The sequence below is a fragment of the Coturnix japonica genome, chromosome 1 (genome assembly GCF_054131305.1).
Source record: "Coturnix japonica strain WE chromosome 1, WE-NBRP24, whole genome shotgun sequence".
In the NCBI taxonomy this organism is placed as follows: domain Eukaryota; kingdom Metazoa; phylum Chordata; class Aves; order Galliformes; family Phasianidae; genus Coturnix; species Coturnix japonica.
In genome coordinates this window covers 2,711,837-2,727,767 of record NC_140663.1, presented here as the reverse complement: position 1 = coordinate 2,727,767, position 15,931 = coordinate 2,711,837, and the positions used below count along the sequence as shown (strand labels likewise).

At 42.6% G+C, this 15,931-nt stretch overlaps 1 protein-coding gene across 3 annotated transcripts in view; it reads left to right on the top strand.

The window, feature by feature from the left end:
• Window positions 1-104: 104 nt before the first annotated feature.
• The window catches only part of MKLN1 (muskelin 1), a 94,548-nt gene continuing 78,721 nt past the window's right edge, over window positions 105-15,931 (top strand). For all 3 annotated transcript variants that reach the window (XR_014945694.1, XM_085546338.1, XM_015862503.3), the window contains exons 1-2: window positions 105-211; window positions 14,557-14,626. Coding sequence is in view for 1 of the 3 variants with exons in the window: in XM_015862503.3 (XP_015717989.1) it covers window positions 120-211; window positions 14,557-14,626 (162 nt within the window). In the remaining 2 variants the exon portion in view is untranslated. The remainder of the gene's footprint in view (window positions 212-14,556; window positions 14,627-15,931) is intronic.

Genomic DNA, 15,931 nt, shown 5'->3' with positions numbered 1-15,931 from the left:
CCCTCATATCCCACCACAGCACAGCCCACCTCAGGCGCCCCACAGCCCCTACTTCGCCACCCGCGCGGCCCCTTTAAGAGCTCGGCCCCGCCTCTCCCGCGGTCGCTGCTGACAACAAGATGGCGGCGGCGGGGCCGGCGGGCCCCGAGAGCCGGGTGTTGGGTTATACTTTACACCGCTGGAGCAGCTTTTCTTCCACTTATTTACCCGAGTGAGTCCGGTTTCGTGTTGAGCGTCTTGATGGGGCTCTGTGGGGGTGGGGGGAGGAGGTGGGAAGGATCGAGGAGTGAGTGTTGGGCCTGGTTGGGAGAGTGAGGCGGGCTAGGCCTAGTGTAGGCCTGGTGTGAGAGGCTGTTGGTGAGGGGTGATATGAGGGGCTGGGGGGTTTTGGGGTGTGATAAGAGGGTTTTGGGGAGGTATGTGGGAGCGTGATGATAAGAGAGCTTGGGTGGGTGCTGTAGGTGTAGGAAGGGATTAAGGTTGGGGGTCTTAGAATGAGGGGATGGTTGGCTTGGGAACGGGTTTGTGCTGCTAGGGTGAGTGATCAGCTTTTCGGACACTGTGTGTGTGGAATTAGGGTTAGAATTGGGGGATCTGCAGTGGAGAAGATGGTCAGTGTGGGGGGGGATGTGTGCGTGAAGGAGTGTGATTGCTTATGGTGGAATGTGCCCTTGGGAGGGCATAGCAGTTTTGGGAAGGCTTTGTATGGAGTGGGTGGTGGCCCAGAAGCTTTAGGGGAGATGTTGTGTTTTAGAGGATCTGGTGGGGCTGTGAATGGAGAGGTGGTGGCTGGGAGGCTTTGGGTAGGGAGGGCTGGGTAGGGAGGTATTGTGGTCCTGAGGTTTTGGTGGGCTGCATGTATAGGAGTGGTGGTCCTGAGGTTTTTGGGGGACTGTGTGGGTGTGGTGGCCCAAAGGTTTTGGGGGCAGAGGGGGCTGTTTGTGTGGGTGCTTGTCAGCATTCAGGAGTGCTGTGTGTATGGCAGTGAAGTGGTCAGTATTGGGGAGGCTGCATGTGAGGAGGAACAGTGGTCCAAAGGCTGAATGGTGATGGATCCTCAGCAAGTTTGGGGGACTTTGTGAATGCCAGTGTCAGTTTATTTGGGGGGAGGGGGAAGTATGTGTAGGGAACCTACTTTGGCAGGGGGGTTGGACTTGATGATCTCTAGAGGTCCCTTCCAACCCCTACAAGTCTGCGATTCTGTGATATGTGAGGAAGGATTTCCATTAGCCCATAGGTGTTGAGGGGATGCATCTGTGGGGAAGGATGGTCAGGTTTTGGGGGTTTGTGTCTGTGGGGAAGGGTACTCAGTAGGGTTTGGGGGAGCTGTTTGTGTGGGAGGGGGTGTTTATCATAGATTGAGGATGTCCAGAGTGCATGAGGTTAATCTGAGGGAAAGTGTTGGTCAGAAGCTTTGGGAGACTGTGTACGTAGGGAGGAATAGTCAGTAGAGTTTGGGGGGGGGCTGTGTGTGGGATTGGTGTTCAGCATGTCCTGGGGGGTGTCCTGTGGGCTGGAGGGATCGTCAGCAGTTTGGGAGCTTTAGGAGCAGGTGATCAGTAGGTTTAGGGGGGCTATGTGCACGGTGAGGGGTCAGCCAGGTGGATAAAGGGTTGAGAACCTGCCCTGGGGGGTATATGGGGAGGGGTGGATGTGCATGCAAGTCTGGTGAGATGCTGAACTTGTTTGGAGCAGGCAGGAGGGATGCATTGAGCCACCAGTCTTTGGGGACACTGAGGGGAGCAATCATCTGCTATGGGTAAAGGAGATGGCCTGGGGAGGAGATGCAGCCTTTCCCCCCCAGTTTTGAGCTCAGCATCGTGCAGTGGAGAGACAGGTCACCAGGATGTAGGGAAAAGGATAAGTCAACTCCCCCTGCACAAACACCATCCTGCAGGTTTGGGGCAAGTCAGGTGCCTGTGGCAATGTGTTTTTTGGCAGCCTGGCTTCCTCTCCTGCCCCTGACCCCTGAAACCCTGGTTTGGCAGCGTGGTAAATGGTCACCTGCGATTTATGTGTGGTTTTGGGGGAAGGGGGTCACCTGGTGCCAACTTGTTTTGATTTTGTTTTGACTTTGAGCTCTGTGAGCAAGCAGTTTTAAAGTAATCAGGTTGTAATGGAAGTAAAGTTTGTAATGAATGTAGCGTGGTCTTGTATGTATTTTTGTCACCATCCTGTCATGTTAGCTGCAGTGCTGGAGGACAGTTAGGAGTACTTTGTTTAGACACCCCAGTCATGCAAGCTTAGAGTTTAATATAATGATTGATGGCCCTGGATTGAACAATCTCTGATTAAGGTAACTTTGTCAACAAGTCTCAACAAGTGACGATTGCTATATTTGTTAATTGTTACTTTTTATGGATTATCTCGACTTGCCAAAATGAGGTCAAACTTTAACAAAAGTTTTTCTGACTCACAGTAGTTGTATCTTTAAGTATATTTGCTTGCTCAGATATTAAAAAAAACTATATATATATTTTTTCTGATTATTTTTGTGACAATTAAGAAACCTTTTTTCCCTTAAAAAGACTGTAAGGCATTTTTTTTTCAGGTCTGTGACTGTACTTGTTGTTATGAATTGTTGTAACCCAAATAGAAGGGTGACAGTCCATTATTGATCTCACTGTTGCAATATAAAACGATAATGCTCTCTTTCTCCTGGATATTCCTTTCCAAGGCTCCCATTAGGTTTTGTTGTTGTTGCAGACTCTTGTTAGGAATTCATAATAATCTTCATGTGGCCTCTTCATTGCTGCCCAAAGACCTTAATGTCATTGCAATCTGTGATATAATTCTGTTTCCTGTAACAGTGCTGGTGTTTTACAAATGCATGACCTCGCATTTGGCTGTTTTTTAATAGAGTGTTCAAGTGTCCTTATTGTTAAAAATAGTTGGAATGGCTTTTGAGCATTGTTCAGCGATGGGATTATGGACCTTAGTATGAAGTACGCTGGTCCTTATGCTTGGGTACTACCCAAGCACTGACAATACCAGGCAAAGGCTTGTGGTGAAAACAGCCCTTAAGAAAGCTTGGTTTTGCTGTCTGCTAAGGTTTGATTCCCATGTTCTTGGAGGGAGTTTCAATGTGATCTCAATTGGAAGGAGAAGGCTCTGACCTGTGACTGAAGATAAGATTCTCAGAAGGTGAAAGCTTACAAAGAAAATCATATAGGAGAAATCATATAGGAGAGTGGGTATTTGGAAACAGAGGGAAGGTGGAAAACTTTAAAGCTGATGGTAAAGGAACATAATGTCCTGTAGGAGAAATGCGCAGACCAAGCTTAAAATGTCATCTTGTTTAACACACAGGTCAGAATTGTGCTGTTTGTGTAGGATACTGGGAGTTCTAGTTTGACCCTATGAAATAAGTTTGAAAGCATAGCTAAGAAGGAACCACTTTAACCTTAAACTGGAAGAGTCTTCAGCCGTAGTCTGTGTAGGAATACTTCATTAAATACATTGCTTTCTTCTTTACTTCATTTCTGTTGTGTTGGTGCTACTAAGGGGCTGGATAGTGCTGAACCATACTTTGTCTCTGTTACCAGTGCTATGTTCATCGTGTATTTGCAAAGACCTTTCCAAGTGTCAAATGACAACTGTCTTTCTCATATCTGCAACAGAATGGCTTTAATTTTGTTTTTCAAGCTGCTGGTTTGTCGCTGTGTTGGAAATCAACTTCCAGCAGCCAGGCTGACCTGGGGGTTTCTTTAGAGCTCAGTGGGCAGGACTGGAATAGTTGGTCTGGTGTCTAGTTCAGTCTGCATGGAGCACATTGAGCCTTTGGGAAGAAAACTGGTTCAAGATTCAATTCTGTACTTGAAATATCTGGTATTTCCAGAGACACCGGTCTTCTGCTGAGAGGCTTCAGCCTGTTGAAAATGTTCAATCCAGCAAGTTGGATGACGCTTCCTCATCAGACCCTTCCTCGCCTACTTGCAGTTTGTCCTGGAAGGAGTGAAGCCATAGAATCATAGGATGGCCTGGGTTGAGAAAGACCATCTAGTTTCAACCCCCCTGCTATGTTCAGGGTCACCAACCACCAGACCAGGCTGCCCAGAGCCACGTCCAGCCTGGCCTTGAATGCCTGTAGGGATGGGGCATCCACAGTCTCCTTGGGCAACCTGTTCTAGTGCATCACCACCCTCTGGGTGAAAAACAACCTTCTGATATCCAACCTAAATCATGTGGGAGGGCTTCCTGGTGTCTGACTGGGGTTGGCCTAAGGGCTTTCCCACTACTGGCATTGATTACACCCAAAACAGCAGCAGTGAGTACTGAATGTAGTTTGACACGGGCAGAGGGAGACCTGGACTATTTTCCCTTGTCCCTCCTCTGGCTTTTTGCAGAAAGTGATAGTTACATACAATTACATGCCCTTCTCTACTGGAAAGTGCCTTATTACTGTACCCTAGGACTATGGTTGCATCAGATTCCTGACTCATGATGTCTTGTAGCTGGCAAATGTCCTCAGGTCCTTTTAAACTGGGATTTCAGCAGTGTGGCTTCTAACAAGAAGCATTTTTTAGCCTCTTTTACTTTCTTCTACTGTCTTATACTAGTGGGTGGGAAGCTTCGTGCCATTCCTGTTGCGCATGTGTTCCTGTATGATACCTCTTCAGAAGCGTCTCATTCTTGTGCTATTAAGAACGTAAGATCAGTTTTTAAGCTGGTGATTAAATTTCATCAGCAGCCTCCTTTGAACTGGTAGTCATGTCTTCATTGGAACCCATTGTTATTATTTTTTCCTACTTAGTGATATGACCAGGGGGAATGGCTTTAAACTGAGACAGGGGAGGTTTAGGTTAGATATTAGGAAGAAGTTTTTAACCCAGAGGGTGGTGACGCACTGGAACAGGTTGCCCAAGGAGGTTGTGGATGCTCCATCCCTGGAGGCATTCAAGGCCAGGCTGGATGTGGCTCTGGGCAGCCTGGTCTGGTGGTTGGTGGCCCAGCACACAGCAGGGAGGTTGAAACCAGATGATCATTGTGGTCCTTTTCAACCCAGGCCATTCTATGATTTTAGTATGAACTTCAGTTATTGCAGTAATCCCAGTCTTTTCTGGTTTGACAGTGGTACTACATCAAGTGCTGAAGGCTGGATTTCTCTGTTTCCTCCCTAAAAATCTTATGGGAAGAAGGAAGTTTCAGCTGATTTGTGAAGTAAAAGATACTTGGATATGTATAGGTGACTGGTAGTCTCCCAAGGTAGGAATACTTTTTAACTAAGGATATGACAGCAAATTCCTGCTAAGTCTAACCAACTATCTACTGCTATCTTGTCTTTATTCTGAAACAAAGGCCTACTGTATGAATTCAAGGTACTCCAGAGTATTAGTAAGAAGTACTGAGAAAGTGCATAGCAAACTTCTTGGGTGAAGTCTTTAAAGGTTTTGAAACAAAACATCAAACCCTTCCTCTGAAAATATTCTGGATTCCAACAGCCCTTTGCTGTTCTGTAACAAGAAAAAAACATGTTATTTGTGGTTAGTGAAACATGATTCCAAGTTTCTCCTGCCACATGAAACTGATGATTCAGAATCCGTATCTTTTAGGCTCATAAGTTTTGTTATAGATGCATCTGAGTGTTGAAGGATGTCACCCTTGGATTAAGGTCGGTCATGACTAACACAAAGGTTTGCTTTCCCTGTTCTGTTTGCTGCTTACTGAGCTGTTTCGGTAACTAGCTGAAGGCATCTTCTATTGAGATCTCACCAGTTAAAAACTGCCTCAAATGCAGACAAGCAAAGCGTGCTTTAGAGCTTTTCTGGCAGGATGAACCAAACTAATCGACCATACATTGGAAACTCTAATGATGCTGCTTGTTTCCCTGGTTTCTTAAATAACTTTGTGCAGCAGTGATGACTTCCACTTCAGCTGTAGGACCACAACTTATGTTTTATTCACAAGCCCGAGTCTTTTTTTTCCACGACACCTTAAATTGCCAGCTTTTAATTTCACTTGAACATTCTAATTCGGCCAGTTCACTTTCTTGGTTCGGTCACTTCATCTACGGATATTGGAAGATGAACAGGCACACCTGTTAGCTGTCTGTAATTATGTGCTCGTGGTGTGTTTGCAATATAGATCAATATGTGTCACATCTGCAAAGAGAAATGCGAGTGCTGACAAATGAAGTGAGCTGGCTGAATCTGTTCTCCTCAGTGATTCCAAGGATCCTGTTCGAAGTTGGATTTTTTTTCCACTTGTTTTTGTGGTTTTTTTCTGGATGTTTCTAGATTTCTTTTCCTAGGAGGCACTTTGTTACTTCTATAGCCTAGAATTTTTCTCTGGATGCTGAAATAGAATAATTTAAAGCTCAAATATGTCTGTAGGAAATCACTGCTTATGGACTGAATTAAGCTTAACTTGGTGACAAGATGGAGCGGTGAGAGAGAGAGGTTGGGAGAGGTGAAAGAGTGAAGATGACCGCAAAACAAAGTTGTTCGTGCCTTACATCAGAAGTCTGTTACCTTGTTATAGAAGTTTCTTCCTGAGTGGAAGCACAAATGCTGCAAAACGAGGAGGAAATTCTTTATGCTTCGATTGAAATCTAGCCATTATTTAGGAGGTTGGATGGTTTTATTCCCTGGCAGAATGGTGAAGGTAAACTGTTAATTGTCGTGATGTGACTAAGCTGGCGTCACCTGTCGTGCTTTTAAGTTCAGCTTCTTCTGGGATGGCATTTTTGGGGAACATTAAGAATGTTAAATTTTTGTTGGAGGTATTAACATCATCAGGTTATGGATGGTTTGTTCTGTATATGGTTTTATATCCTGCAAGCTTAATGAGGGCTTTCTAGACTGTGATTACTAATTACTCACTTAAAGAGTAAAATACTATTTCAAGCATGTTTTCCTTTTCTAACTGTTGTTATTGCTGAGCCAGCATTTACAGTCTAATTTTATTTAATGGCAAAGAATATAGTTTCTTATTCTGCACATTCATCTTTTTAGCAAATTGGTGTTAAAACGCACTGTTAGGTTTAATGCTACAATTGGTTTTATGATGCAATGATGACTTTTATGTTGAGGTTAAATGGTATATTCAGTCCGTAGTCACGTGAAGGTCACATCTTCTAAACTTCCAAAAGAAGCCAATTCTTCATTTGTTTTAGTTGCATCTAAATAGAAACCTCATGGAGGGAGTGTATTATTTTATTACAGCCTGCAGAATGTTGTAGGAGCAGTGGTTTGTGAGTTTAACTTGATCCCAACTGAGTAGTATAGCAGCTGCTGGGAGGGAAGAAGGTGGCTACAGTTTTAGTTATTACTTAACATGCAGCATGCAAACCATTGAGAAATTATTCCTTGGGTCAATGTGAATCAAAAAGCACATCTGTTTATTTGAGCTGGGGGTAGCAGCCTGCATGCCTGAATTGAAACTGCAAAAGCAAATGCTTTAATAAAGCTTGCTGCTATGTGGGTACATGCTACAGCTCCTGAAAAGTAGCACGATATTGATAATGGTGTATTACAGAATCACAGAATGACCCGGGTTGGAAGGGACCTCAAGGATCATGTAGTTCCAACCCCCCTGCCTGGCAGGGCCACCAAACATACACCTTTACTAGATCAGGTTGCCCAGGGCCCCGTCCAACCTGGTCTTGAACACCTCCAAGGACGGGGCATCCACAACCTCCCTGGGCAGCCTGTTCCAGGACCTAACCACTCTCCTAGTGAAGAACTTCCCCCTAACATCCAACCTAAATCTTCCCTCTTTTAACTTAAAACCATTTCCCCTAGTCCTGCTATTGTCAGCCCTTTCGAAGAGTTTACTCCCCTCCTGGGATTAAGTTCCCTTCAGGTATTGAAAGGCTGCAATGAGGTCACCCCGCAACCTTCTCTTCTCCAGGCTGAAGAAACCCAACTCCCTCAGCCTGTCCTCATAGGGGAGGTGCTCCAGCCCCCTGATCATCTTCCTGTCCCACCTCTGGACCCTTTCCAAAATCTCCATGTCTTTTTTGTACTGAGGGCTCCACACCTGGACACAGTACTCCAGATGGGGCCTCACAAGAGCAGAGTAGAGAGGGACGATCACCTCCCTATCCCTGCTGACCACCCCTCTCCTGATGGAGCCCAGGATCTCATTTGCTTTCCGGGCTGCCAGAGCGCACTGCTGGCTCATGTTAAGTTTCTCATCTATCAGGACCCCTAGGTCTTTCTCTGCCGAGCTGCTCTCAAGGACAACTCCTCCCAGCCTGTACAGGTGCATTGATTGTGATGGGTTTTATGTTTTCTTTGGAGTGCACCAACTTTCCTCCCCAGGTTGGGTTTCCACTGCTGGGTTCTTAGCGCTGCTGCCGAGCTGTGGTGGAAGAAAATACACTGGGATTTGGTGAATTGACCTCTAAGTAAGGAACTGCTGAATGAGCTCCCACCCTCCTCTTCCTGATGGAGTGCCCTATGCTAACTTTCACTTTCTGTCATCTAAAAAAAACCCCTGCCTTCTGCTGCAGGCTTTGGAGCTTCCCAAACCTGGAACTAATGCTGCCTTGGGAACCTGTATGCTTTAGCACGAGTTCATTTATATTGCTCCAAAGTAAGGAATTATTCCCTAATGTAGCACTAGGGGCGAATGGTTCTGATTTATTGCACGGTTCCCCAAATAGGCAGTTCTAAACAGGCTGATATTCCTTCATTTTCCCGGAGCATTATTTGATTTTTCTGATTTTCCCCAAGTAGACTTGCATGATTTGTGGGATAACCTTGATTTTGAAGGGAAATGTAACACAGGGAATGTTTCTGCTTGGAATCAGGAAAATCTATTTTTGCAGAACTTAGGTTTAAAGAAAAGAAGTTAAATTCTTGACAATAGTTTGGACACGACGTGCTTCAATCTCTTCTGTTGAACACACTCCTCCTTAAATTCTTTTCCAGGCCTCGTTTTCTGGGTGAGCTTTTTACTGAGTGTGAAGTTACTGTGTTGATGAGTATTAAAGATGTGTTTATGGCGCTGTGAATTTATATCTTTACATATAATCAGGCTGTTTTATTGGATTCCTCCTTCGAGTGGAAATACCAAGTGTTGTGGCACGTAGGAGCGTTGTTGCAAAGCTGTGAAGTCATGGAAGATCTAAGCCTGCTACTTGGCCTGCGTAATGTTTTTCCATTTGTGAGTTAGTTAAGTAAAATCACTACCAAGAAGTTTGTGATCCTTCCAGAATGCAGCATAGGGGATTCACTTAGAAATGTGCTGGATGTAGCTTTCTGTTTGTCTTGTAAAGGGTTTTTGGGGGGGAATGTAGCATTAATGTGCTGTGCTGCCAATACTCAGGAAGGTTTGGGAAGTGCATGTTCTGGGCCTTTTCTGGTAAATGCTGGCAGTAGAAATCCATGTTCAAACTATCAGCCAAACTCCCATTTTCTCAGGAAGAAGTGCGTGGTTGTTTGGGGGTTTTCTTACTATATTAAATAAATTAAGAACAGAACTTTGTAATAAATTGGCAGTGCCTGATTGTGACTTGCAATCCAATGAATTTTAACTATGGTTTTTCATCTCTTGACTGCAGATCCAGTGTGCTAAAGGACTGAATCTCCTTATATTTCTTTAATATCAATGGATAGAATTTGGGCTATTCTTGGGCTTTTTATCAAGCCCGGGATTTATTTCTGTTGTGGAAATCTCCTGGAATATCACTTAGGTTGAATACATGAAATGCTGCTTTCCTTAGAGGCTTATGGATAGGTTGAAAGGTTGGATTTCAAGCATCCTTTAGTGTTTGATGTGTAGAAATGAACTCTTACGCATAGTCCATGTACTCTTACGTGCATTAATATCAGCTCACTATTTCATCAGTTGGAAGAGTCTCTTTGTAAACAAATTAATCATAGAATTAACTACAGACTTTAGGATCATTTATTGTTAGATTTAAAATCAAAACTAGCTGGGAGAGAGAACAAACCTTTAACTTTGATGCTTCAAGGTTCATCGTCACTTACTTTCATCACTAGTATAATCTATGTAGAATTAATCTGATAGTTACATGTGATGTCTGAAGTCCCTGTGATTACCATTATATGTGAATAAGCTTGACTTATTTTTCTCCCATTTATTTTTCTGCTGTCCTGTGACTGACAGGACTAACCTGGAGCTGGGGCCTCTTGCTGCTATGGATTTGGTTTGCTCATTGCTTGATGTAGTCAAATCTTCACCTGCGATTTTGCATTACTGAGTGTCACTGGGATAGAAGCCGTTTATCAGTGCTCTGATAACTCATTGGGAATTCACTACAGTGCTGCAATTTTAGTCACTATTGATAACATTTAATTCCTGGCATGTCAGAAAGAGACACCGTTGAATCAGAAATATTTTGTTTAAAGGAGGCTTGGGTTGGACACAGGGTGAAGACGAGTGTGTTCTATGAACTTATTTCTAGGCCTGAGCCAGGTGATACCTGTTGTTTTCCAGTGTGGTCAACTGTGATCCAATGACCCCCTTTCTGTAGGGTGATAGCTCTAAGTAAGTGATTTTAACATGCTCTACTTGGCTATTTATCTTCTGACAGAAGCGAATTTATACTGAGTCGGTCGTGTTTGTGAAAAGGCTGCTGAGGAGATGGAAGCAAATTTGAGCATTAAGTTGACAAATCTCACAACAGTGCAGTACTTCAAATTGAACATTTACGTACATTATTACCTCCAGCATCTTTTGTCTTGCTGTGCAAGAGGCCCCTCCTGTGTGTGTTCCAACCAAGATATTTTCATGTTTTCATGCATTTATGCCATTTTAAAGAGGGAACTTTCACAACAGAAAGGAGAAAAGCTTTATGATGAGATCTAGAAAGCTTTTTTTTCTTAACTACATTATGAGACTGCTGTAGGTACATATTGCTTTTTAAACATCACAGCTAGGTAGTTTGAAATCAGTGTCACAGCTTTGTGTTGGCCAGCCTGGTAGTTCCCCATGTCTTGACATAGTTGAAATAGTTGGTCTGCCACATTTTAGTCCTTTATAAAGTGGATTTTGATGGAAAGAATCCTCATTTGAAGTCGCTTTATTTTTGCTGCCTTGTCTTACCTTCTAGGAAAATAAATAAATAAATAATTATGACACGGACAACCCTTAAAGCAGGTACTTTGTTAGCTTGCAGTCATGCTGCTTTCCTAGCACTGCACATCCTTTTTGCTGTTTAATGGTGTGCCGCCTCACTGGTTTCCTAGCAGAGCTACGTCTGAGTTCCAAGTCCTATCGGAGATTATGTGCGTGCTCTTTTCTGCACAGCTGCTCTCCGAAGAGCAATTCTGAATGTGCCAAGCAGAGCTAGTGTTTTGGATTTGTTTATTCTTAAGGACTTGTTCCTAAAGTCGTCGGTTTCTTTAATAGCAGCCTTCGTGAAAATATTTAGGTTGAATGCAAATTGTATCAGCTTAAAACCTAAGTTGCAGTATGTTCTGCAAAGTCATCTCACTCCTTCCTTTCTCAAAAGCTAAGAACAACTCTCCCTTTGTGACTGTCATGTTAGAAACCACAGATTTTATTTTGCACAGAGGAGTCCTTTGGAAATAACCAGGCATGGGGACATGTTTGTGATCTCAGTAGAGATCAACCAGAGGTTCACACAGCAGACATAGCAGCATCTGGGTTGGTAAATGGGAAAAGTTATCTACTTCCAGCAGTTGCAGGAGCAATCTCTGCATGGGTAATAAAAAGAAACTTCCATTTTGTTCTGCCAAGATTGCTTTCTACGTGAAGCAGACGGAACGATCTGCTACTCTCACTTGGCAAAGGGAGTGCCTACAGTAAAAGCTGAGATGCAAATAGCTTTGAAGGAAGCTAGTTTGAAGACTTGAGGCACACCAGTTCTGCTCTTGGATGTGTCCTTGCTGGTGGTGCAGGCTAAGAGTACCACAAAGCAGCTGAGGTACCATGATAGTCATTTCTCTAGCAGCTTATAGGGGAGTGGTATTGAGAGTTCATGTCAATGGGAACTCTTGGCCCAGCTGCTGTCATCTTTTTGCCTTTTGCGCTGGCACTCATGGTAAACTGGAGAACTGTTGAGACTGAAAAAGTTATTTATGCTACTCTCTTTTTATTATAGTTGCTTGTGGAGGAACGAGGAGGATCACAAGTGGGTGGAATAGTCACTCTTGGCACTATTGTAGATGTATGCTAGACTCGTATCTACAGTTCATGATTATGAATGATCTCGACCATGTTTAATGCATTCTTCTTTTTTTTTTCCATAGGGAAAGCATGCTCAAAGTTATTGGCATTTGTAATTGCAACTCCTTGAGCCACTACCTTTAATCTCTTGTGACAACTGTGTTGAAAGTCATCAAGTCAGTGTAATTTTCATTTCTGGAGTTTCTCAGTTTTTAATTTAGATGCTGTGTCTGAGATCACAGAATCCTAGAATGGCCTGGGTTGAAAAGGACCATAACGACCATCTAGTTTCAACCCCCCAGCTATGTACAGGGTCACCAACCACCAGACCAGGCTGCCCAGAGCCACATCCAGCCTGGCCTTGAACGCATATAGGGATGGGGCATCCACAGCCTCCTTGGGCAACCTGTGCCAGAGCGTATCTGAGTGAAAAACTTTTTCCTCCTGTTTAAGATTTCAACAGTGTCTGCAGAAAAAGGGCTTTGCATGGCAAGAGGCATCTGTCACTAGGAGATGTTTGTTTTTTACTGCCTCAGGACTGCTGGAATGCTCGAATTCTTCCAAGTTTCTGAGACCATAAATTTTCTAAACCATTACGGTAAATTAGCTTTGTGCGGGCCGAATTCTGTCCTCAGTGTTTGTTTAATCTTATTATAAACTTATTAAACCATCCATGTATTTTTAAACTTTTTTTTTTATAACTCTTGGTGATACTGTCTCTTCCCTTTAAAATTTTGTTTTGGCCTTAATTTTGTGTGAGCTTTTCATTCCTTTTCTCCCTGCGCATGGATTTCTCTCTCGTCTTGTACTGAATGAGCTCCTCATTGGTTGTGGCAAACTGATCTTTGACCTGGAGAAGCAAACAAATCTACTTCTAAAAATACGATCTTTGGGATCTGTCCCAGTTATAAAATACCTCCTTCCAGCCTTCCAGCAGGGCATTATCTGACCATGTAACGGTGCCAATTTCTGCAAGTGTTGCTCAACGTATGAAGGGCCTTCCGTCTAATGTTTAAACAAATGTAATATCATTATAAATAAATTTTTTCGCTAGGGTGGTTTGTTTCTTGTGTGCAGGGTTAAAGCTTCCAAAGGAGAAAAGCAATACAGCATTAGCTTTTTTTTTTTGGTCTGCTTTCATGTCCCTTAAGTATTACAGTATACAATTCAGATCTTCATAAGTAACTTTTTCTCTAGTCATATAAAATGGTATTAAGACATCACTAAATGTCATTTTGCCTTGCTCATGACATGCCATAGGAGACTATGGGTATGAGCTTTCTCAGAGCAACTGTGTTTTGTTTTTAGTGGTGACATAACTTCACGTCTGGCAACTTCTGTTTGAAATCTGTGTATCTTAACAGCGTCCAAAATCTTTCACCCTGTTCAATTGGTTCGTTTTTTTCCCTTTTCTAATTAAGAAAGACAGTAGCTATGTTTTCTTCTGGAGTTGAGCCTCTTTTTGCTGCAAACTTGGAGTTCCCAGCTGAGTGACTAATTGCTCATACTGATGCCTCAACCTTTCCTGTATTGATCGGCATGAACAAGAGGGTAGCGTGTGGCTGTAAGCTGTTTTGATGCATTTTCTGCACTGGGCATGTGTTCATAAATCAGCTGATGTTGCTGTGTTGCTAAATGACATGTGATAGAAATGAGCAAAAGGGAAAAGGTGTTTGAGTTTTGTTCCCATGCCATATAAAATCCTGATGTATCTTCCGTAAAACCAGTAGACAACCATCTACTCTTGTGCATTTTTATGGGGTCACTGTAGTCTGGCTCCTTGTTTTCTCATGGTGCAGGACTGCTTGGGTATTGTTGATAGTGCAGTGATTTTAGTCTTCCCAGTGTGGAAAGAGTGAGTTAATTTGTTAATGCTCAACCTCTAACTTAACTTCTTTCCCTTCCGAGCTTGCATACCAGTGTTGTTTTTCTCCTACGCACGTAGCTGGCACGAGCCTTTTGATCACTGTGTCTTTTTCACTTTAAGTTTTACAAGCTGGTGGGATTGTTAGTTGGGCTTGTCCTGTCCAGCAGGTGCTGTGTCTTTACCTCCTTATGAGGAATAATGTATTTTAACATATATATTTTTGTTCTTAAACTCATTTGGGAGGTGAATTGAGGCATAACCTTACTATGCAGGAGAGAGGAAGAGGTCCTTCATGAGGATTATCATTATGAAACTGTTTCGTTTTAGCCAATGTACTACTCTGAATTTGTATCTCGTAGAGGTGAATGAGGCTTAGAGATGTATTTTAATAGGTCTTGTGAAATAGAAAGTAGAATTTATATATATGATCTTAAATTCTACTTAGAGGAGGAGAACCTTAGTCTCTGCTGAGAATTATTGTTAGTTGCCTGAGATCGTTATTGATCTCCGTGTTGGACAGCTCCTACTGGGGATGCAACTACCGTGTTTGATTTTACTTAAATGACTTTTGGCTTTTTGTTTTTAAGGAACATTTTGGTGGACAAACCCAATGATCAGTCCTCGAGGTGGTCTTCTGAAAGCAATTATCCTCCCCAGGTAAGCATCTGAATCTTGGCACATATACAACTGTGTTGTACTGCGTAACGTTCAATTAAATATCTGTTTTAAGCATAGGCTGCTACTGTTTACAATGGTGGGCTTTATGTATTACCTATTCATTTCATTAAAATACAAATACCTAATTTACCAGTAACATGCATTTCCAGCAATGAATTCATGATCTTTCAAGGAATGCTTGTTTTTTTGTAGGGGAAGAGTTTTTCATTTCAGCCTTGAAAATCGTCCTCATACTGGAAATAATCTAACCTTATGGTTAGATTAAGCTGCTAATGAGGCATGTGGGTCCCCCTTTGTCAGCGCTATTGGAAACTACTGTAGACTGCTGGCCTTGAATCCTAGATCTAAGGAGCTTGTGTTTGTTTCCCTTTATAGCACATTTAGAAATGTAGAGTCTTTATAGAAAGAGACATGAAAGTCACCTCGTCTGCTGGTTAACCACCTTATTAAAACGGAATTTGTATCGATTCTTAGCTTCTAATTTGCCTTTTTATTATTAGATTGTTTGATTATCTGGAAAAATATACTTACTGTTAGCTTATTATTTTTCCTTCAATAAAAGCATTACAGATCTAGCATAAAGAGAATGGTTACACTGGTTACAGTGGTTCTATTTGCTCAGCTTCTCCTGTATCTGTTACATTGGGTTTTTGAAGTCCTTTTGTTCAAGTACTGATGTGCAGCAGAGTATCTCTCATGCAAAGTTATTCTACTTACATGTACATACAATACGTACACGTAATTCAGATATTTCTCATGAGTTACGTAGGTAAATCTTGCTGCTATACTGTGAAGGTATGTTGAAAATCTGTACAACTGGCAGCTCCGTATCACAGTGAGGTCATCTCATCCAACTGAAAGGCTTTCATCCTAATTTTCCTGATAGTATTATATACTGTTATCTGTGAAAATGTTTTCTAATAAAGAGAGCTATATAGTCCATACTGTTAGCGTTTTGTAAACTTGCTTGTGATGTCTGATCTGCATCTTCTGCCCATTTTATTTGTTTTTAAATATATCTACTTTTTGCTAAACAGCATGGGAGTTTCATCCATAGCTTGAAGCAGTTCTAATCTGTCTAGTACGTATTGCAGGGTAATGGGTTTTGAGCATGTATTGCATCTCAAACTGTACCATCCTTTACCTCATTTTGCTCAGAAAGCACTTGTTTTTTTCACTCTTTTCTTTGAGCTCCCCTATGTATTCAGAAGGCAGGGTTGGTTGTGGTGTAGTTTTAGACTAGGTTTTCATGTGAGATGCTCATAGTTCTGCCTCTTTGTTTTT